Below are 24,832 nucleotides of genomic sequence, written 5' to 3' on the forward strand. Positions count from 1 at the left end.
CCCTGTCATTTGGCTAGGTGAGTCTCCCAGCCGGGTACAGCGAGTGTAAATGTCCTGGTGTGCTGTGACTGGCACAGTTATGTTGGACTCGAGCTGTTACCTTGTTGTTACCTTATTTTTGTGACAGCAAGGAGAAAGGACGGGACTCAGCACCAATTCCAGGATAGGAAAAATATAAATCCAACGAAAAATATATAAAAGTGTAGAAACTTTATTCAACGATTAAAAATCCAAGAAAAACATCATCGGTTCCATGAAAACATCATGGCTTGACGCGTTTCGGACAGTTGGAATGTAGATAAGTCCTTAATCATAAGCATTACCTTATTTTTGTGACACCTGGTTACCGCAGGGGTGTCACAAGAGCTTAGTGATGGTGGCCACAGGTTATAAGAGAAAATCATGGTGACAGGTGTCCTTTAAGTTCTTAGTCCCATAGGAAAAAATAACTAAAAGTCCTACATTAATGTACTTATTATAGTATATGTGGAATTATGAAATTATCATACAGACCAAAATGATGAAATCTACACAGCTTTCTGTACTTTAAAATGATTAATTCATAATCACTCACCATTTAAAGAGAAACTGTAAAAATGATATCATTAACAATTCTACTATATATGTCCTACTACAACATTAAAAACGATACCTTTTTGGTAGAAAAATGTAAAAAATTAAAAAGAGTCCTGGCTACCTGAATTGATGGTAATAACAGCAAGCTTTCAAGACTACGCAAGCCACTTCTTCAGGCATAGTAAGTAGATAAAGAGACTTGAGTAGCCTCAAACATTTACTGTTTATTACTATCTATTCTATTAACCATTAAAAGGTATCAACCACTGGACAATCTCAATTTTTAATATTTTTCTGGCTAACACAGTACAAAGATATAGTTTACTTTTTGGTAGTCATCCGTCATGTCAACAATGAAAAATGCCACATGAAGCCACTTTAGTGCTACGTGCAAATTAAGCTGATACTGCTTGGGGCGATGTTGGTGCTCTTGAAGCACCCTCCATTGCACTCCCAGCCTAATTTGCATGGAGCTTAAAGCTCAGTTTATCGGTGTAGGCACAAGGAATTATTACTAAGCAGGTATCATTTTTATTGGCGTAATATGACCAGTATAGCCATATCACTAGTTACAGTAGTAAAATCATCCTGCCAGGTTCCCATTATGAAGAACTTTGAAAACTAAAAGAGTTTATATATCTGGTAAAACATTCTGCACTAAAGGCCTGAGTACTGTAATAATATTTAAAATGAAATGTCACCTCATGACCATGTAAGAGAACAGAACTATAAGGTACAATATGGCATATAAGGATTGTAATAAATAGCCATATGACTTATTAGGATGTGCAACGTGATCTGTTACAGAATGAGAAGGCACTCACAAACCACCATAAAAAGAAAAGCTAGAGAGCCGCACCTAGCAAACCATTACAATAGTATGTTATTAGCTCATAATTAGCTTCTATCATGTCCATTTTAGCCAAACTGATTTATTCCTGAAGTCTACCTCTTGGGAAAAAATCAAAACTTCATAGAGCAAATGTTGGTGCAGAACTTTCCTTCTTTTTCATTTTCCCTCTGTTTGCCAGTCAGCGGTCACTGAGTAGCCTGTGTAGAGAGACAAACCGCACCCGGGCAGAGGACGATTAGTAATAGATCGTTCAGTGCACATAGGCTGCCATTGTTCTCGGCAGCACAGGACCTGTAAACACAGCATGATGTGCTGCCGAGAACAATAAAGAGAATTTTACCCAACGTTCAGCAAAGATCATTTCTAGATGTCACTTCCTGCCCAGCAAAGATCATTTCTAGATGTCACTTCCTGCCCAGCAAAGATCATTTCTAGATGTCACTTCCTGCCCAGCAAAGATCATTTCTAGATGTCACTTCTTGCCCAGCAAAGATCATTTCTAGATGTCACTTCCTGCCCAGCAAAGATCATTTCTAGATGTTACTTCCTGCCCAGCAAAGATCATTTCTAGATGTCACTTCCTGCCCAGCAAAGATGATTTCTAGATGTCACTTCCTGCCCAGCAAAGATCATTTCTATATGTCACTTTCTGCATAGCAAAGATCATTTCTAGATGTCACTTCCTTTCCAGCAAAGATCATTTTTAGATGTCACTTCCTGCCCAGCAAAGATCATTTCTAGATGTCACTTCCTTTCCAGCAAAGATCATTTCTAGATGTCACTTCCTCCCCAGCAAAGATGATTTCTAGATGTCACTTCCTGCCCAGCAAAGATCATTTCTATATGTCACTTTCTGCATAGCAAAGATCATTTCTAGATGTCACTTCCTTTCCAGCAAAGATCATTTTTAGATGTCACTTCCTGCCCAGCAAAGAACATTGTACACAATTTGTTAGTTGTTACCTGTACAGAAAAGTGAGGACCGTGTCTGCACTAATAGTCAGACATTATTAATTTGGGGATTAGATCAGTTGCCATGAACAACATACACAAATATGGCTTAATACTGCTTTAATATCTTATACTGTATACATCATTAGTGGTTCTAAAGGCTCATATTCTCATCTGGTGTTATTTTTTTTTTTCAGGAAATGACCTCTTTCTTGATGTGACGGAGACAGAAGAGGATATAGGGGTAATATTTCTTTCTCAATGAGATCTTATATGTGCATGTAAATTGTGTATGAAGAGTGAAGTACAACAGAATTATGGGGGTTTTTTCTCCTTCTCAGTTGAATGCTACCCAAGAAAAGAACCAGTAGATTAGAATTGCAGCTATGATATTGGAGCTGTGCATAGTACATAGTCATTAACACTAAAAAACAAACATACCACGTTCTAACTTTTCTCCTGAAGAGCAAATAGAAAAAACTATAAAACTTCAATAATTACCAGTTAGGATCAAAAATACATTCTTGAGGTGAAATACAGTAATTAGAATAAATCTCAAGATTAATGATGGGACGAACCCAAACTGTAAAGTTCGGGGTCTGTGCACGGACATTACGTGTCTTCCGTGAGAGCGACTGTGATTTGTCGCAGTCAGATTGCCAGCATTCCAGTGTCTGTGATTGGTTGCCCTCACACTGGCTGTCTGGATCCTGGAGTTGAGTGTAAAAATAATAAATAATTGAAAAATATAGCACAGGGTCCCCCATATTTTTCAGCACAGATAAAGCAGACAGCCGGAGGCTGCAGCCCCAAGCTGTGTGCCTTATCTTGGCTGTGTATTAAAATACAGGGTACTCCATGTGGCTTTTTGGCTTTTTTTAAAAATTATTTAAATATATAATTTTAAATGTCTTGCCCCCCCTTAATTTTGGTACCCAGCCAAAGTAAAGCAGACAGCTGGGGGCTGCTATTCTCAGGCTGGGGAGGCCCATGGTTATTGGGCCCCCCCAGCCTAAAAATAGCTGCCCAAAGCTGCCCTTGAATTTACGATTACCCCAGAGCATTGGCAAATTTGTCAAAAATCACAGCTGCCACAAAGCCCTGGATTAGTAAAGAGTAGGGGGTCTATGAGACCCACCCACTTTCCAGTCATTTAAGTAAAAAGTAAATAAACAAAAATATTTAAGTAAAAAGAAATAAACACAAAACAAACAGAGAAAAATCCTTTATTTTAAAAAAAACACCCTCCTTCTCCAATTTATTAACCTCCAAAACATTCCTGTAGATTCAACATAATCCACAGACACGACATCCCATGATGGATCCAGGCTTTTTCTATCGCAGTGTGTGGTCACATTAGAAAATGTGACTGAGCACTGCGGCCTGCGTGACACACTGACAGAGAAACAGTGAGAGTGGTGATGTCAGTGAGTTCACCTGAAGTCACAGCTATCAGTTCCCACGGTACCCCAGCTGTGACCTCAATTGAACTCAAACTCAGTGAATTAACCTCAAGTGAACTCTATGAACTCACCTGGAATGAATTCAGTGAACTCAAAGCTGCAGCTCTGTCAGTGCGTTCTACGCTGATCAGTCACATTTTTAATGTGACCGTGCACTGCGACATTAGATGTAGCAGAGCCGGAATCATCGTGGGATGTCATGGTGTGGTTTACGTTGGACATGTAGGGGTGTTTTGGGCATTAGTAAATTGGAGAAAGAGGGTCTTTTTTTAAATAAAGGATTTTTCTTTGCGTTTATTTCTTTTTACTTACACGATTAGTTATTTTTTGATGAATTACTGCTGTCGTTAACCCCTTATATTACCCCGATTGCCACCGTTCCAGGCCAATTGGCGTGAGTTGGTCAAGCGCCAGGATTGGGCAAGCTAATGGATGCATCAATTCTTGAGCTGCTGCGGCCTGCTATTTTTAGGCTGGTGATGGCCCAATAACTATGGGCCTCCCCAGCCTGAGAATACCAGCCCCCAGCTGTCTGGTTTATCTAGGCTGGGTATCAAAATTGGGGCGGACCCCACGCCGGTTTTGTTGTTTATTTATTTTTACACCCACTGCGGGACATAGACATCTAGGGAGAGTGAAACCAATCACAGACGCCAGTACGCCAGCAGTCTGACTGCAAGCAATCACCGATGCTGTCAGAGAGAGAGGGCAGGGTAAGCAGTGCATATTTATACGGGTTAATGAGCAGACCTGGAAGCAGTGTGACAGCTTGCTAAGTATCATTTTCCTGCTTTCATCCCCTTTTCACTTCCTTTTGCAGCCCCCTAGACCTTACTAACACCATTTTACAGTACACAAGTTCAGGTTCCCATAGACATATATGAGGTTTGAGGTCTGGGTTCAAGTTCAAGTACAGTCCCAAACCTGACTTTTTTTAAATCCGGCTGGACCCAACGAACCCGAGCATCTGCGGATTCACCCATCTCTACTCAAGATCATTTAATCTTTTATGTAATCTAATACACAAATAAACTGCAATATTGTATCTATATAGGAAATAGTCCAAACCATATTTAACTGAATAACAACCAAAGTGTGTTGGATCAGACTTTTTGAAATTTTGAGCATGTTATGTACTAACTGCTCCTTCACTATATAGTTTAGTACAGTTGGAACAGAAGTTGTCTTTATATCATGACATGCCAGCATCTTGTTACAACGGTCAGGATCATATGTACATATATTCAGACTTTTTATTCAGGTCAAAAGATAGCGGGCATTTCCTGAGGTGTCTTCAGCCTGAATAATTGACCAGGTTTTCATGTGCACATATCCTAAGGGTGCACATTCTCTTAAGATAGTAGTTAAGGCACATTAGACTAATATCGGCTAAACTTGCTGATATTGATGATTTGGACCAACAGTTTAATGTGTAAGATGCCTCCATGATGATGATGGGGAAGATAATGATCAAGCAAGTCTAATTTCGAACTGCAGATTCTTTAGTTCTCTAAGAGATAAGCCACCAGTATGAAGCAGCAGTTCTCTCATAAAAATGCAGAAGGGCTCAGCAGAGTTGGGAATATGGGGCTAGATAGCTGCCAGCCTAACAATCAGACAGCTATCTAAAATGTATGGGGACTTTAGTCAAAGACTTGTTTGGCTGACATATATGGCCTTGTTCAGACGGCTGTATTTTCTTTCTTTGTGTTGTTTGTGTGTGCAATGGGCAACACACTGACCTTATCATGATCTACTATCAAGTCTAATAAATTAAATACTGCTACGTATACCTTAATACGTAATGATTAACACCATAAGAACATGCAAACATCATGAGAACCATCATCATTACATGAATGCACCAGCTGAACTATCATCAGTACATGAATACAACACCAAACCCAAGATTAGTAAATAAACACCACCAGAACCACCATCAGTACATGAATGCAGCACCAAAACCCTCATCAGTATATGAATGCATCATCAGAACCACCATCAGTGTATGAAAACATCACTAGAACCACCATCAGTACATGAATACATCAGAACCACTAATATTATATGATTACATCACCACAATGACTATGAGTACATGAATGTATCATTAGAACCACCATCAGTACATGAATAACGCACGAAAACCATCATAAGTAGGTAAAAGCATCATCAGAACCACCATCAGTACATGAAAACATCACCAGAACCACCGTCAGTGCATGAATATATGGCCAGAAATACCGTCAATACATTAATGCAAAATAAGAGCAACCATTATTACATGAATAGATCACTAAGATTAGTATAGCGAGCAATTGCTATGTCAGATCAACCCTCAGCATATACAGTTCATTGCATTAATCTGCAACTCCCAGCATATCCTTACCAATGGTAGGAAGATGATGGGAGGAGTTGTTATTAGCCATCATCACACTGCAGACCATATAGAAAACACAGTACTGACTACACAGGTAGTAGCATTATTAAACATTTATAGGGAAACGTGGATCAGGCAGCATGTGTCAGCTGTCAGGTTCACTTTAATTCGGAGCAGATTTATGGTGGTCTGGGTTTGGAGACCACCCCATTCTCTCTGATTTAAAAGACCTTCTAAGAAGAAGTGTGAAGTTCAAGAGACAGGAGCCTATGACTTTTCACTGCATCCGCTTTGCACTGTGTATGTGCTCTCCTGTCTTCTGAGATGTGTACTTTCCAGAGGTCATTATTGGTGAGGAATTAGGACTAGTGATGGGTGGACCCAGACTGTAAGGGCATTTTGGCTAATGATCTGGATCCAGCACTTGGGTAATACAAAAAAAAATAAGAAAGCAAGCGGTGCTATACTTAACGAGGTTACGGCATGACTTTAACTGCTCCCGCAGCCGCTCATTCACTTTTGGGGCCGCGCATTAGTCTTCATGCATTTGCACTTCTTCCCCTGCCCACCAGCATCTGTGATTGGTTGCAGTAAGACACACCCCCATGCTGATTGACAGCGTGTCTGACACTTCTAGTCGCAGACCCTGTCTGCAGGTCTATATCGTACAGTAAAAATAAGTAAATAAATAAAAAAATTGGCGTAGGGTCCCCCCATATTATGATGTCCAGCACAGATAAAGCCTACGGCTACAGGCTGCAGCCCCCAAGCGTGAGCTTATCTTGGTTGTGTATCAAAGTAAGAGGAACCTCATGTGGCTTTTTTAAAAAAATATTTGAATAAATAATTTTAAAAAAATGCTGTGCTGGCCTTCCAATTTCGATGATCAGCCAAAATAAAGCCCGCCAGCTGTGTCTGGTGTTCTCAGGCTGGTGAGACCCAAGCTTATTGGGCCCCACCCAGCCTAAATATAGCAGCCTGCAGCTGCCCAAAATTGTTGCATCCATTGGATGTGACAATCCCGGAACTTTATGTGGCTCTTCCTGATTTCCCTGGTGCAGTGACAATATGGGGTAATAAGGGGATAATGTCAGCTCACAGCTGCTACTAAGCCCTAGATTAGCAATGGGAGACATTTTACTAATCTGTAAGTGAAAGTCAATAAACACAAACACCGAAAAAATCCTTTATTTGGAATAAAAGGCAAAAAAAACCCACCCTGTTTGACCACTTTATTAATCCCGAAAACATCCAGGTCTGACGTAATCGATTCAAGGTCCCACAATGATTCAGCTCTGCTACATTTGAAATTACAGCGCGCGGTTATGGAACATGTTCACATACTGTGACTGCAGGCAGAGAATGAGCTGCGATCAACAGTGATGTCACTCAGTTTAGTCCTCCACCTGTGACCACAGCTATCCTGTTCTCAGGTGGGGTCACTGAGTTTAATGAAGTATCCTGAGGTTAGGTTACCTACAGTCAGGGGAGGACTGTGGGGACCTCCCGCTGTGATCACAACTAACCTGAGTGATGTCTCTGCTGTTCTCGGCTCATTCTCTGCCTGCAGTTACAGTGTGCAGACATGTTCAATGATCAGGCACTGTAAATTCAGATGTAGCAGAGCTGAATCATCATGGGACCTCGTGTGGATTACATCGAACCTTCACGGGTGTTTTTAGAGTTAATAAAGTGGTAAAAATGGGTGGGTTTTTTATCTTTTATTCCAAATAAAGGATTTTTTGTGTGTTTGTGTTTATTTACTTTCACTTACAGATTAGTAATGGAGGGTTCTCATAGATGCCTCCCTTAATAATCTAGGGCTTAGTGGCAGCTGTGAGCTGAGATTAACACCTTATTATCCTGATTGCCACCACACCAGGGCAATCGGGAAGAGATTGGCTTTATATAGCTGGTCAGTGCTCCTTTAAAGGCTGTGAATCTCCAGTATAAATGCACTCTTAGATCCAAGTCCATTATGGATGACGTGTTCTTTGATTGGAGTTGTTCTTATTCCTTTCTTCTTTAACTGGTCTTAACCCTATGATCACTTTTCACAACTAGAGCTCATCTCTGCATATTTTTCTCTTCTCTGATCTGTCCCCAGCCATGTCCCTGTGTTTTCCCTGTCCCACCCATGCTGCCCACTCTTCATAATGAGCCCTTTTTTAACATAGTCTCCCCTGCTGATAAAATCAATAGTAAATGTTCCCCTGAATCTTCAACTCAATGAGCAGTCACCTGCTCCCAGCTCCTGTATCTTCTAAACAAAAATGCAAATACAGATGAATGCAGCACTCCCTTCCTACTGCAAAGATGCCAGTTTTATTACGTGGTGAGGCGGAGGGGAGATGTAAAAAAAATATTTTATTTTACTCTTTATTCTGGCACCAACCTCTGCAAACCGGACTTCCAAGGCCTAGTGACAAATTCAGGCCTGCCTGTAAGTGCTTTGCTTATTCATCTATCTTTTTTTTAATCTTCACTTACATGTGGACTTTGGATACTGAACACCACCATTTAATCAAAATGAGCCTATTGACGCGACTATTCTAATTGATGCTGATATGGTCATAGATAGAGATAGTAGTGCCAAGTATTTCTTGTATACCATCAGGCACTGTATATAGTGTATAGAGGTATAGTTGAAACCAGCAGTTTACATACACTATCTAAAAAAGATACATCTGCATGTTTTTCTCACTATCTGGCATGAAATCAGAATAAACCTTTCCCATTTTAGATCAAGTAGGAACCAAAATTATTTATATTTGCCAAATGCCAGAATAATGAGAGAGAGAGAATGTTATTGTTATTAATTTCTACATTCATTTCATTAGTATTTGCTAGCATTGCCCTTAACCCCTTAACCCCTGGGCGATTTTCCATTTTTTGTTTTAGTTTTTTTCTCCCCTTCTTCCGAAAGCCATAACTTTTTTATTTTTCTGTCAATCTTGCCATATGAGGGCTCATTTTTTTTGCGGGATATTTTCTTGTCCTGCAAACATTTTTTAACATTTTTTTGCAGCAACCAAAAAACTTAATTTTGGCTTTTGGAATTTTTTTTCTTGCCACGTCATGTACCGATCAGATTAATTGATATTATATTTTGATAAAGTAGGCATTTCTGAACGCAATGATACCAAATGTGTATATTTTTAATGGGGCAAATGATGGGTGATTTGAAGATAACATACACTATCTAAGAAGATGCATGTTTTTCTCACTATCTGACATGAAATCAGAATAAACGTTTTCCGTTTTAGGTGAATTAGGAACTAAAATTATTTACATTTACCAAATGCCAGAATAATGAGAGAGAGAATGATTTAAGGCATTTGTATTACTTTCTGCAAAGAGTTCTATGCCTTTAAACAATATGGGACAGCGGATATGGTGATGTCATATCTTTGGAAGCTTCTGATTTATTGCCATCATCTGAGTTAATTAGAGACACAATTGTAGATGTATTTCAATGCACATTTGAAACAGACTTTTTTGTGTAGCATCATGGGAAAGTCAAAATAAATCAGCCAAGATCTCAGGAATAGAATTAGACTTTTTCAAGTCTGGTTCATCCTTGGGTGCAATTTCCAGATACCTGAAGGTACAAACAGTTATAGGCAAGTACAAAAAAGATGGTAATGTTCAGCCATCATACCACTCAGGAAGGAGACAGGTTCTGTGTACCAGATATGAACATGCTTTGGTCAGACATGTGCATATCAATCCAAGTACAAAAGCAAAAGACCTTGTGAAGATGCTGGTGAAAGCTGGTAAGATTGTGTCATTATCCACAGTGAAACGAGTACTTTATCAACATGGACTGAAAGGCCACTCTGCCAGGAAGAAGCCATTACTCCAAAAGAAAAAAGAAAAAAGCCAGATTAATGTTTGTAAATGCACACATGAACAAAGGCCTTAATTTTTGGAGACAAGTCCTGTGGTCTGACAAAACTCAAATTGAACTGTTTGGCCATAATGACCATTGCTATGTTTAAAGGAAAAATGAAAAGCTTTGAAGCCTAAGATCACCATCCCAACTTTGAAACATGGGGGAGGCAGCATCATGCTGTGGGGTTGTTTGCTGCAGGAGGAACTGGTGCACTTCACAAAATAGATGGAATCATGAAGAAAGAAGATTAAGTGGCAATACTGTAGCAACATCTCAAGAGATCAGCCCGTAACTTAAAGCTTGGGCGGAAATGGGTCTTCTAAATTGACAGTCACCCAAAACATACTGCCAAACTGGTTACAAAGTGGCTTAAGGATAACAAAATCAATGTTTTGGAGTGGCCATCATAAAACCCTAATCTCAATCATATTGAAAATTTATGGGCAAAGCTGAAATGGCAGGTGCGAGCAAGGCGACCTACAAACATGGCTCAGGTACACCAGTGCTGTCAGGAGGAATAGGCCCAAATTCCTACCAACTGTTGTGAGAAGCTTGTGGAAGGATGTCCAAAATTTTTTTTTTTCTTAAATCATATAACTTTTTATTATGTTTTTATAATTTACAAAACTTTATATATTGCAAGACGTATTCAGTCATTTATATCAAAACATGACATCACTCCCTCCCTCTCCCCCCCATAACTGATCAACAGTCTCACACGCATGAGAGCCCAGCTCCCCCCACTCTCCTCCTAATACTTATAGGTTGTCCAATAAGTATTCAACTACCGCAATTACACCTCTACCTGTCTCAGCAATAATCTATCTTTCAGTAATTCAAATGACAAGTCATACAGTTTAAGGGCAATGGTACCAAATACTAATGAAATATATGTAAACGTTTGACTTAAAACATTCTCTCTCTCATTATTCTGGCATTTAGCAAATATAAATAATTTTGGTAATCTAATCGACCTAAAACGGGAAAGGTTTATTCTGATTTCCTGTCAGATAGTGAGAAATACTTTTATATAATGTATGTAAATGCCTGGTTTCAACTGTACGGTATACAGTGGGTACAGAAAGTGTTCAGACCCCTTTACATTTTTCACTCTTGAGAGGGCTTTACACGCTACGATATTGCTAGCAATTGTTAGCGATATCGTACGCAAAAACACCCGCCCCCGTTGTGCATGCGATATTGTGTGATCGCTGCCTCAGCGAACATTATCGCTACGGCAGCGTCACACACACTTACCTGGTCGTCGTCGTCGCTGTGACTGATGAACAATCCCTCCCTCAAGGGGGAAGGACGTTTGGCATCACAGCGACGTCACCGCGATGTCACTAAGTGGCCAGCCAATCAAAGCGGAGGGGCGGAGATGAGCGGGACGTAACATCCCGCCCACCTCCTTCCTTCCGCATTGCGGCCGGCGGCAGGTAAGGAGACGTTCCTCGCTCCTGCGGTGTCACACACAGCGATTTGTGCTGCCGCAGGAGCAACGAACCACATCGATAATCAACCATTACCGATTTTTGGTTTTGGGACGACCTCTCCATGGTGAACGATTTTCACCATTTTTGAGGTTGCTTAAGGTCGCTGGTAAGTATCACACGCTGCGATATCATTAATTACGCCGGATGTGCGTCACTAACAACGTGATCCCGACGATAAAACATTAACGATATCATAGCTTGTAAAGCCCCCTTTTGTTTCATTGCAGCCATTTGGTAAATTCATAATTTTTTTTCTTTCTCATCAATGTACACTCTGCACCCCGTCTTGACAGGAAAAAAAACAGAAATGTAGATTTTTTTTTTTTTGCAAATTTATTAAACAAGAAAAACTGAAATATCACATGGTCATTAGTATTTAGACCCTTTGCTTAGTATTGAGTAGAAGCACCCTTTTGAGCTAGTACAGCCATGAGTATTCTTGGGAATGATGCAACACGTTTTTCACACCTGGATTTGGGGAACCTCTGCCATTCTTCTTTGCTGATCCTCTCCAGACCCGTCATGTTGGATGGAGCTTTCATATGTCTTCCACTGAGGAGAGGTGTCCGTCGGGCCACTCTGCCATAAAGGCCCGACTAGTGGAGTGCTGTAGTGATAGTTCACTTTGTGGAACTTTCTCCCATCTCCCTACTGCATCTCTGGAGCTCAGCCACAGTGATCTTGGGGTCCTTCTGTACCTGTCTCCCACAATTGCTTAATTTGGCTGGATGGCCAGGTCTAGGGAGAGTTCTGGTGGTCCCAATCTTCTTCCATTTTAGGATTATGGAGGCCACTGTGCTCTTAGGAACCTTGAGTACTGCAGAAGGCTTTTCTAACCTTGGCCAAATCTGTGCCTTGCAACAATTCTCTCTCTGAGCTCCTTGGGCAGTTCCTTTGACCTCATGATTCTCATTTGGTCTGACATGCACTTATATAGACAGGTGTGTGCCTTTCCAAATCAAATTCTATCAGTATAATTAAACACTGCTGGACCCCAATGAAGGAGTAGAACCATCTCAAGGAGGATCACAAGGAAATGGACAGCATGTGACTTAAATATGAGTGTCTGAGTAAAGGGTCTGAATACTTATGACCATGTGATATTTCAGTATTTCTTGTTTAATAAATTTGCAAAAATGTCTACATTTCTGTTTTTCTTCTGTCAAGATGGGGTGCAGAGTGTACATTAATGAGAAAAAAAATGAACTTTTTTGAATTTACCAAATGGCTGCAATGAAACAAAGAGTGAAAAATTTAAATGGGTCTGAATACTTTCTGTACCCACTGTATATACACATGATTTACATTATGTTATCATATGGTAAATGGTAGTGACTGTGAAAAATGAATATATATTGAAATGAGTTTGGTCAAATTCAAGTCATTTTTACATTTACTCATTTTTCAGTCACTATAAGTTACCACCCTACAGTGTCTTGAAAAAGTATTCGTACGCTATGTACTTTTCCATCTTTTTTCAAATTACACCCATAAACTCAAATGTATTTTATTGAAATTTTATGTGCTATACCAACATTAAGTACAAAGTATTTGTGAAGTGTAAAGGAAATGATGCATAGTTTTCTAGATATTTAAAAAATATAAATCTGAAACTTGTGACGTGCACTTGTATTCAGCAGACCTTGTACTCCCATACCACTAAATAAAATCCTGAAGTCACAAAAAAAAAAAAATCCTGAAGTCACCTAATTACTAACTTGAGTCCACCTTTGTGTCATTTATTCTCAGTATAACTAGAGCTGTTCTTTAAAACCCTCAAAGGTTTGCTCGAGAACATTAGGGATCAAATAGCATCATATAAACTAAGGAATACACCAGACAGGTCAGGGATAAAGTTGTGAAAAAGAGTAATCCAGGGATAGGTTATAAAAAATAGCCCAAGCTCTGAACATCTCATGAAGAACTGTTCAATTCATTATTCAAAAATCGAAAGCGTGTGGCACAACAGCAAACTTAACAAGACATTGTCACCCACCTAACCTGACATCCCAAGCAAGAAGAACAGTAATGAGAGACAGGTAAAATATATCTTTGTACTGTGTTAGCCAGTAGAGATAAAAAAAAGTTTGTTTAAAAGAACTGAGAGTCCTCAGTGGTTGATACATTTTAATGGCTAACTGAAAAGATGGTAATAATAGCAAGCTTTCAAGACTACTCACTATTCTATGTCCTGTTGTGTATAAATATGTGACTCTTCAGATTTTGTGTTATACCATGCCTGATGAAGAGACCTGAGTAGTCCCGAAAGCTTGCTATTATTACCATCTTTTCAGTTAGCCATTAAAAGCTATCAACTACTGAGGACTCTCAGTTCTTTTAAACAAACTTTTTTTTAGTAATTAGAGAAGCAGTTAAGAGGTCCAAGTATTAGCTGCAGAGATCCAAAGTTCGGGAGGGAGAATCTGTCCACATGACAACTATTTGTTATATAAGCCACAAATCTGGCATTTCTAGAAAAATGGCAAGAAGAAAGCCCTTTGTGAAAGCATTCCATAAGAAGTCTTGTGGACACAGCTAGCATGTCAAAAAAAGGTGCTCTGGTCAGATGTAACCAAAGTAGAACTTTTTGGGTTAAATGCAAAATGCTATGTGTGGTGGAAAAAATAACACTGCACATTATCCTGAAAACACCATTGCCACCGTCAAACATGGTGGTGACAGCATCATGCTGTGGGGATGCTTTTCTTCAGCAAGTACAGGGAAACTGATCAGAATTCATTGGAAGTGAGAGACAAACACAGGGAAATCTTGTATGAAAATCTCTTAAATTAATTAGAAAACCTCATATCTTTTCCCCAACACTTCACAACTACTTGCTACTTAGTGTCAGTATATCACATAATATCCCAATAAAACATGTATAACTTTCCATATATTTATTTATACATATCTATATCAACGTTATACATTTGATTATTACATATATTCACTATCACATTTATGAGACTGGGTTGTCAGCTCATTGTTCTACTTTTGCTCTTATGATAAATCTATATAACTGTATTATTAATCTTGCGTTTTTGCACATATCTCTCATATATAAATCTAATACCCATCCAACCCCTTTAGTGTGTTGCCTGTATGAAAAATTGTATCTTCCCTGTTCTTATTGTTTTTAGACTACTCTATGACTGAATAAAGTAGTTCAATAATTAGGGAATGTTATGTACTTTTGTGATAGGTGTGATGTTTTCTCCAAAGGTACATAGCTATATGGTGTATGTGTTATATAAACCAAGATCCATTATTAGGAAAATATATATAGCTCTAGCTCTAGTTAGATTACTAATAGTAACTGACTTGTATCTTGCTTATAATTGTAGGTATTCATACCAACCCAGTATGGACTGGTTTTTATTTCAGTTCAAAACCAAATAGTGCTACAAGTGAGGTTTTATAAAAAGTAATTGCATTCTTTATCAAATAAACATCACTTTTGAGCAGTTGCTTCTATTTTCTACAGGAAAGTGAAGAAGATGGAAATATGTTTCCAATACCATTAAGCACTGTAAACACTAAAAACCAAATACATGGACAAGAAGCTCAAGCAACAACTGCTCAGTACACAGAAGAGTTGAGTTCTCAGCCTTACGAACCAACACCAGAAACATGGAAGGACCAATTACACAGGCAGTCTGATCGACTTAAGAATTTGTTATATCCTACCCTGCAGCCTTCAGTGAAGCCATCTGTTACCTCTCTTGATGCAAATAAGGTGAAACCCTCCATACAAGCTGAAGAAGTCCATAAAACAAACGAGCTTAAAAGTAAGGTTGAATTATGGGTACTAAATGTCTCCGACAGCACCAAATCACCTTCTGAAAATGAGAGTCACACCAATGCTATTAATGAACTTCCTGTGACCACCCCTAGTTGGAAGAGGATGATCATGATGCCGACTGAAAAATCTAGTTCCAGTGATGATGACACCTCCTTCAATACAACAGCCATCTTTACATCAATGGTCACTGCACTAAAACCCACTCAGGGAGATAACATTTTATCACAATCTCCTCAATCAAGTACTAATGAAGATATATCCCCTGACACTGATAATGAATTTATAAACCAAGCAGTCGATGAGACGCTCAGTGCATTGAATACTACTTCTCAACCTAATGTTCTTACAGAAGAGATGAGGCGTGTGGTCAATACTGAAGTTATTTCGTCTTCATCTTCTGGCAGTGCAGGGCTGCCACCATCAACTTTGCTTTCTGATTTGGAGAAGCCCTACACTTCAACATCTTTTTCTCCTCAGGAATCATTTCAGTCTGTCTCTCCAAGCCTTGAACAACATGGCTCCACTTCTTCTGCGACTGAGGTACTCTCTCAGACAACTCAACCAGTATCAAATGGTGAGATACCTCTTCAACCCTCATACGCTAGTGAAGCTTTTCCTCTAGTTACTCCTTTGTTGTCTGCCACGCAGTTCCTGAAAGCTACCCCTGCTACTTCAGATGTTGGTCAGATCCTGCATGCCACACCTGTATTTCCCAATGTTGATGTGTCATTTGAACCTTCCCTGTCTTCCTATGATGGCGTTCCTTTGCTTACACTTTCCTCCACTTCCTCCAGTAGAGAAGTGTTTCGCCATCATGCAGATTCAGAAATGTTCTCACAAGTCACGCAGACTGTTGCAACTGACACCCTTTCTTTGCATGTTTTTTTGGCCTTGCCTGAAACCAATGCATTAGGTCAGCCAAGCCAAACACATTCTTCTGATGTAAAACCACATCAGACTGCTCATGCTGCTTCTGAGATGCTAACACATGGCCATGAGGGTGACACCTTTAATAATATTCAATTGAGTTCTCGACTTGAACCTTCAAGCACTGATTTAAAGATGCATGTACTTTCCACGGTGTCTGAATTTGCCTATCCTTTTTCTAATAATTTGGCTTCCACAGAACCCTTTGCTGTCTCCTCTGACTCATCAGCCTCTGTGCATGATTCTGTTGGCGTATTTCACCAGGGTACCTTAACTACAATGCCTAGCAGAGAACTACTGCTTAATCCAAGTACTGTAATATCACAAAGGGATATTTTACTCCAGCCTACACACACCATTTTTAGTGAAGGGGATAATTCAGACACATTTTCTGGTAGTGGGTATTTTCTGAATGGGATAGATGATTTGAAAAGTCTTAATAAGTCTTCAACTTCTACAGTAGCTCCAGTAAAATACACCATACTTGAGCGAAATCAAAGCCAGCCAATTACTGTAGGTCCCACAATAGATGACTTTGACACTGGACCACAGTCTACCTCTACTTATGGTGAAGTAGCTTTACATAAAGAACATCAAGTGATGGCAGGTATTTCTTCATCTGATGTAATAAGGGAAACTAAATTTTCACCTGCAATCAATCCAGTGTCTCTACCCACTACTAGTAATTTTGATGCTGACATTAACCCAATGTCAGAAAATCTGCTACCTGTTCAGGCATTGAATGCTGTATCCACAACCTCTGGTGATATATTGCTTAAAGCTCCGCTTGCTGCAGCCTCAAAAACTGTCTCTGCTTTTACTGATATGCTACTTTTGCCAACTCAGGATGTCTTTTATGAGATACCAGAAAAAGCCATTAACGAAGCGATGATGCAGACTGTTTCGCAGTTGCCTAATACTAGCATTGCTTCAGCTGTACCCAGTGTTGGAGAGTTGAATGAAACATCCAGTTCCTATCACCTTGACTCTAACACTGGCTCTGTGCTGCTACCTTCTGTCGGTGCTGCTGCTGAGTCTTTGTCGCATTCTACATATGTTCCTCCTGTTGGTAATTCCTTGTCTCCAAGCTCAGATCAGCCTTCATATTCCCAGCAAACTATGTCCGTCTTGCATGAGAATGTTGTTACACCTCATTTGTTCTCTAATGTAAATTCTGCTGTAAATGTATCACAGTCAGATGGTAAAGAGATAACTGTTAAGCCGTTTAATATTGTACCTGTCTATGACTCTGCAATGTCACAGACAATTTCTGCTCCATTGTTGCCTTCTAGTATGTTACCGCAAGACACTGCCTTGTATGTCCATACACCACCATATGCTTACCCTGCGCATGTTGTGTCATCACAGTATGCAAAAGGCAGTGTGTTATCCACCTCTGCTCTTGAAAGAAAAGCTAAAGAGTCTGTTCATCATCCTGTTATTTTACCAAATGTGTATGTTTCTGTTACAGCTGATTCTCCAAACAGTGAGAGTCCTAGCACATTATCAATGTTAACAGCTACATCTCAATCTACAACAGATGTGTTATCTACTGTCAGCACTAATACCAAAATGGGCTCTTCTGTAGTGGATGATGGCTATCTTGTAGCTAGAACAGATTCCACACCACTTACAGAACCCCAAGAGAATGCGGTAGCTGATATTAGTAGTTTTGTGTACGACGGGATGGAGAAGAGTCATACAAGTACAACTCAAGCCACTGAACAGCCTGAAGAAGGAAGTACATTATCTACAACTGCATTCGACAACCCAACAAGCCATTACATGGAAGAAACAAGCCATTCAACACCTCCAAGTGTTGACCTGAAGATGCACAGTGACCCAGCTGTTCTGGAAACGCATATTCAGACTGATAATGTTGCCTCGGAAAATACATCTGAGTCAAGTTCTTGGGCAGTTCTGACTAGCGATGAAGAAAGCGGCTCTGGTCAAAGTACCTCAGATAGTCTTAGTGATAACGAGACTTCTACAGATTTTAATTTTTCAGATCTTAATGACAGAGACAAAGACTTTGAGGTTGCAGTTGAACCAGGTAAAGCAGATTTAACTCCTGGATCAGAAATGACATCACCACCATCTATAAGTATTGATCGTTCAACAGTAGCCAACGATTCTGAGGCAGGTTAGTGGTGGAGCATACAGCTGGATGCAATATTGCCTCTTACGATATGAAATTATTATTCTATGTTTCGTGAAACACCGGCAATATTCTGATCTATTATGTAGTATGAAAATAGTGTTATTGAGATTAGAAAATTTAGTGTGTGGAAGGGATACGTGGCAGATTTCATGTTGCCAAGTTTATAGAATCAGTCAGTTAACTGAAAGGTAACAGTTTTTTCAAGCCGGCAGTGTAGACATGTCCATGGTAAGTTTGCCTATCATTTCGGGAAGACTGCAGGATTTTAGATACAGTATTGTTTTGAGTTAGTTAGTACTTTTTGAAATGTAACTGATGTCTTAAAATAAACAGTAATATTAAACTTGAGCCACTATGATGATTCCTAACATAGCTTGCGCTTCTTTTAATCATTTGGTTATGGGTGCACTAGCCTCTGCTACTTTTTGTGTGTTCTCTTGCTTTGCTTTCCTTTGCTTTTGGAACCTAATCAAATAAATGCGTTAACTAATGTAACAACCATGCAACCAATTGTTACATATGAATGAATGCATGCAGCATGTACTGAACAAATAATGGTTTCTCTGCAACAAGGTTTACAAAAAAAGATGGTTTGTTCCCTCTAACTGTGGATTATGTACCAAAAAGAAAATGGGTAATTACGGGCAAAACTCAGCATTGTCATAGGAGGCATGAGTGTTTTTTTACACCTAAAATTGCTCTCCTTTCTCTAATACACAGAACTATAGAACATTTTAAAGGTGTCATCCAACCACTTGGAGAGCATCTGGCAATGTATTAGCTTTTTTATTCCAAAGCAATCAAACTTGACAGCAAAAATAGAGACTTGGTATTGGCAAGAATATATGACTTCTGAAGTATGTATACAAAATATCCTAAGGCTGGGTTCACATTTCTCCATTTGAGAAAAATAGTCTGGTTATGCTAATCAGACTCTGATGAGACTTTGATCAGAGTCTGATCACAGTGGAAACTTTTTCTCAGAGGTGGAGAATAAAAAAAAGTTTCTCCATCTTCTTCATTATGTCAATCCGTGATAATCGAACAGCACTCATGTCATACAAGTGTGGTCTGATATTTTCACAGACCCACAGGCTGAGTGCCCTCTGATTCTTGGAGACAAATTGTGCATGCTGAGATTGTTTTCCTTGGACCACGTGGTCGGAGGAAAAGACAGACATCTGAATAACATTGGTCTGTATGCAACCCGATTTTTTTGCCGGATAGCATTCAGACCGAAAATACAGTCATCTCTACACAAGCCGTAAGACGACAGCTATAACCATATTCACCTAAATAGCTATTCCTATTTTCATAAATAGATATTGTTAGACAGTGCTTGTAAATATAATCAATGTTGTAATTTACTGGTTGTTAAAATTTGTAGGCGTTCTTGACATATTAACACTTATCTTTTGTTTAAATCTTATTGCCTAGAAGACCGACTACCATTGTTGTCTCAGTTGTAAGCACTGAACTAAAACTGGCTAGAATTAGAAGGTAACAGCACACTACAGTGATCTTTGCCTGCTTCAAAATGGTGCTTTCAAATTAAATAAAAAAAGATCTTATAAGTACTGCATATATTTTACTGTCCGGCAACAGCCAGCAGTAGTTGGTCTCCAAGACAATGAGCTACAGACAAAAGTGTTAAGGGGAACCTGACACAAGATGTTCATAATACTTACCTAACAGTCAGTGCGGAGCAGACTGGTCGGATGGGCGTCTCCGTTCTCCGGGTCCCGCGCCTCCTCTTTCAGCCATCTTCATCCTCCTTCTGAGGCTAGTGTGGATGACACGTTCTACGCCATCTACACTAGCCGACAGAGAGATCCTGCGCAGGGGCACTTTGATCTGCCCTGAGTAGGACAGATTAAAGTATTGTAGTGCACCTGCGCAGGACCTCACTGTCGGCTAGTGTAGATGACGTAGAATGCATCATCCACACATAGGTTCCGAAGGAGGATGAAGATGGAGACGCTCATCTGACCAGTCTGTTCCGCACTGACCGTTAGGTAAGTATTATAAACATCCGGTGACAGGTTCCCTTTAATATCTCAAGAACAACTAAAACTGTTAACAGGCAGTTAATGTCAAAATTTCTTGTATTTACAAGTAAAATAGTATTTACATGCACTTACAGACTATACCAATTCATGAAGATAGTAATATAAACCCATTAGTGGTAGGGAAGCAAAAATGAAGGAAAACAAGGGTTCCAGATTCTGGTAGAAAACTTATTAAAAAATAAATGTTATTCCATCATTAAAAGAAATGAGCACCATACCAACTATGAAGTGGCAGTACAGGAAGCAAAAGGCAACGCGTTTTAAATGCAATCCAGCATTCATTCTTAAGCTGGATTCAGTTCGAAACGCATGGCCATGTGCTTACTGTACCGCCACGTCATAGTTTGTATGGTGCTCATTTATTTTAATGATGGAATAAAATTCATGTTTTAATAATTTTTCTACCAGAAAAAAAAATATATTGCTCCACTCTAGTCAGAGAGTTGTTCGTTGCATACTGGACTACATACATGTGGTCAGCTGGTTTTCCCTTCCTTCTATTCCCTTTACTGTAGGTAAGCAAATATTCCTTATCTATCACTTTGCACATCTCTTTTAAATTCACTACTGTAGAGACCTAGTTTTAGTTTTTACTGGGCATCATAGACAATAGGACTGATGATAACTGTAATCCCAGATCTGGCAGAAGGAAGGAAGATTTCTTATCACATTCTTCATTAATCTATATGTACTCTAATCCGATTGTGTTTTCGTTAAGTTAGGTATCAAAAAGTGACCACTATGTGAGCTTTATTATTTTCCTCTAGATTTTAGAAACTTGCCTGATACCATGGAAGCATTTTTTTTACCATTGCAATTTTCTCACAAGTCTATTGTTACAGTGCTAATTTTGTTTCTTTCCTCTGGTAGACCTACTAAGGAAAGAGGTATATTTTTAAACACATATGTTATCAGACCTACCCCTGCAAGCTTATTGTCCTTATTTTTTATGTAATTTCAGATTCAATCAGGTCTTCCACCTAGAAATGTATAACAAAACTGACGTGTTAGATAGGGGCGTACATAGAAATCATGGTGCCCGATAGCAGAATTTCTAATTGCCCCCCCCAAAAAAAAAATAAAAAAATAAAAAATAAAATATATATCATCGAGAGCATATCACACAAATCTGAAGGCCTTACAAACTAATTTTCCTCCTATTGAGACCCTAGATTTCCCTTTCATTGCACCCAGAATGTAATGATGCCAAAAAAGTGTCTCACAAACACTGCACAATACCCTTACAGTGAATTCCTCCACAGTACCCTCCACATGCAAAGTATGATGACCCTACTGTACACCCCTTCAACTACTCCAACACAGTATGATCCCCCACTGTGACCCCCCCATACCTGTCCACACTGTATAAAGAACCCTACATACAGTATAATGTGCCTACATAAAGTACAATGGCCTCAACATTGTATAATGGCCCCCACTAGCCCTCCATATTGTATAATACCCCCGCATAGTCCTCCATGCATTATAATGCCCCCCGCATAGTCCTCCATGCATTATAATGCCCCCACATAGTCCTCCATGCATTATAATGCCCCCCTGCATAGTCCTCCATGCATTATAATGCTCCCTGCATAGTCCTCCATGCATTATAATGCCCCCCGCATAGTCCTCCATGCAATATAATGCAGCAGGGTTACAGAAGTGCATGTGTCACAACTTTTCAGCCTTTGCAAGGTAATTTTACTCCTATTGAAGCTGCCAGATTCCCCTTTAATTGCCTCTATAGAGTATGATGCCTATAAAAGAGCCCCCTCAAGCACAGTATGATACCCCCACAGTGAACTCCTCCACACACTCAGTATGGTGACCCTACTGTAAGCCCCCTGGCAAATTACTGTGACCCCAACACAGTATGATGCCCCCACTGTGACCTCCACACAGCCCTCCATACGTTAGAATGGGCATCCAACCAGTAGAATGGCCTCCATTCCCCTCCAGACAGTATCATGGCCCCAATACAACCCTCTACACTGTATATTGGTCCCCTTTAGCCCTCCAAACAGTATACTGGCCCCCACATAGCGTTCCAAATATTATAATGTGCCAACATAGCCCTCAATATAGTGTAATAGGCCCACATAGTTCACCATACAGTATAATGAACCCTGCATAGCACTCCATATACTGTAATGAGCCCACATGTCCTCCATACAGAATAATGGGCCCCGCATAGCCCTCCATATAGTCTAATGTGCCCGCATAGTTCTCTATACAGTATTATACGCCCCGCATAGTCCTCCATATGATATAATGAGATCCACATTACCCTCCTTATAGTATAATGGGCCTCACAAAGTCCTCCATGCAGTACAATGGGCTTGCATAGTCCTCCATGCAGAATAATGGGCCCGCATAGTACTCCATACAGTATAATAAGCCCTGCATAGTGATGCCATACAGAATAGCGGGCCACACATTGTCCTCCATATAGTATAATGCACCATACATGGGCCTCCATACAGTTTAATGGACCTCACATAGTTCTTCATATAGTATAATAAGCCCCACATTGCCTTCCAAATAGCATAATGGGCCCCATATTGCTTTCCATATAGTATGCTGCCCCATATTGCTTTTCATATAGTATAATCCTCCCACATTGCCTTTCATGTAGTATAATGCGGTCCCCATAGCCTTCCAAACAGTATAATGGGCCTCACAATGTTATAATTGATTTAAAAAAAAAAAAAAAATTACTCACTTGTCTTTGGTCCCCCAGTGCTCTGCAGCTCTGCACATCTCAGCATACCGAGTGTTCTGTAGTAATGTCACCGGACCCACTACGCTGAGACATCAGGTCTCAGACACCGAGAGAGAATGATAAGGAGGGAGCAAACTGGTCAATCTTTCATCATCACTTTCCACTGTATCGGCATCCGTGATGCCAATACAATTGAAAGTCCGATACCAGTCGGGGGACCCATTTCCAGCACTGTCACCGGGCCCCATGATTCACAGGCCTCATAGTGGCTGCATGGTCTGCTGCCATAGCAGTATACTGCTGTCTCTGACACTGTCCAGTCAGTGCTGGCAATGTCAGATTGTGAAGGGAACTGCTCTCAAAGGGAATGGTGACACTCGATTGTCACTGTTATACAGATATAGGAGGATAAAGAATAACCGCATAATGCAGATGTGCATAACACGATACAGAGATGTTATTTCATTCAGAATACAAAGATTTACTAAAGAAGAGATATCAGCTCCTCCCAAAAATATCCTTATTTCAGTGTTTACTTCACGAGTCAGAGACCTGTGTATGATTACACCACGAAAGTAAAATCCCCTACCCATATTTTTGTTAAATGCCTTTAAAATAACTTTCACCAATTATCATTAAAGATGTAAAATGCAATTAGTAAATAGGCTTGGTGAATGTATAATGTGTGGATACACAGAGTAATGTATATAGAGTTACATTAACACTATATACAAATGTTTACACTCCCGCTATTATTATTTTATAATCTTTTATTAACTAAAATGACTTAAAATAAAGTGTAAATACTTCTTAATTTCTGAAATACAGCTATGTCACCACTAGAAGGCAGTGTCCCATCAGGAATTTGTAACACAACCATCCACTCTATATGGAGCACAATACATAACAGTATACAAAAAGGATACTCCACGTTACATGTTACCTAAAGTAAATTTTACATATCCGTTTCTGCATTACGCACATCTATACAAAATAATAGGAAGATTATAAGGGATAATACTAAATACTAATTGGACGAGCTAAAATGATTAGTGATGAGTGAGTGTGCTCGCCACTGCTTGTTACTCGATTATGGATGCAGTTGCTCTGATGCGACTTTAGTATAGAGTATAATGGAAGTCAATGGGAAACTCAAACATTTTCAAACTTAGATGCTCGAGGCTCGATCGAGTAACGAGCTGTAGCGTGCACCCTCGTCTATCACTAGAAAGGATTAGTCAATGGAGCTGGGATCCACAATGCAGCCAAAACTTCAGAAGAATGTTGGCATTTCACAATGCAGCTAGGGAAAGAGAGAGACAGAGACGGACAAAGAGACAGACAGGGAAAGAAACAGAAAAGGGAAGAGACAGAAAGGGAAAGAGACAGAAAGGGAAAGAGACAGAAAGGGAAAGAGACAGACAGGGAAAGAGACAGACAGGGAAAGAGACAGACAGACAAAGAGACAGACAGACACAGACAGACAAAGAGACAGACACAGACAAAGAGACAGACAGGGAAAGAGACAGAAAGGGAA

The 24,832-nt window shown here is 39.7% G+C and overlaps 1 protein-coding gene across 7 annotated transcripts in view; it reads left to right on the forward strand.

The window, feature by feature from the left end:
* PTPRZ1 (protein tyrosine phosphatase receptor type Z1) overlaps positions 1-24,832 on the forward strand; it is a 387,789-nt gene that overhangs the window by 241,225 nt on the left and 121,732 nt on the right. For 3 of the 7 annotated variants that reach the window (XM_075345051.1, XM_075345052.1, XM_075345053.1), the window contains exons 11-13: positions 2,578-2,624; positions 15,099-15,990; positions 17,815-18,486. In XM_075345051.1, the coding sequence (XP_075201166.1) occupies positions 2,578-2,624; positions 15,099-15,990; positions 17,815-18,486 (1,611 nt within the window). Of the gene's footprint in view, positions 1-2,577; positions 2,625-15,098; positions 18,487-24,832 lie in introns of all 7 variants that reach the window. The other 4 variants (XM_075345055.1, XM_075345056.1, XM_075345054.1 and 1 more) reach the window with 3 other exon arrangements.

The sequence above is a fragment of the Anomaloglossus baeobatrachus genome, chromosome 4 (genome assembly GCF_048569485.1).
Source record: "Anomaloglossus baeobatrachus isolate aAnoBae1 chromosome 4, aAnoBae1.hap1, whole genome shotgun sequence".
NCBI classification, from domain to species: Eukaryota; Metazoa; Chordata; class Amphibia; order Anura; family Aromobatidae; genus Anomaloglossus; species Anomaloglossus baeobatrachus.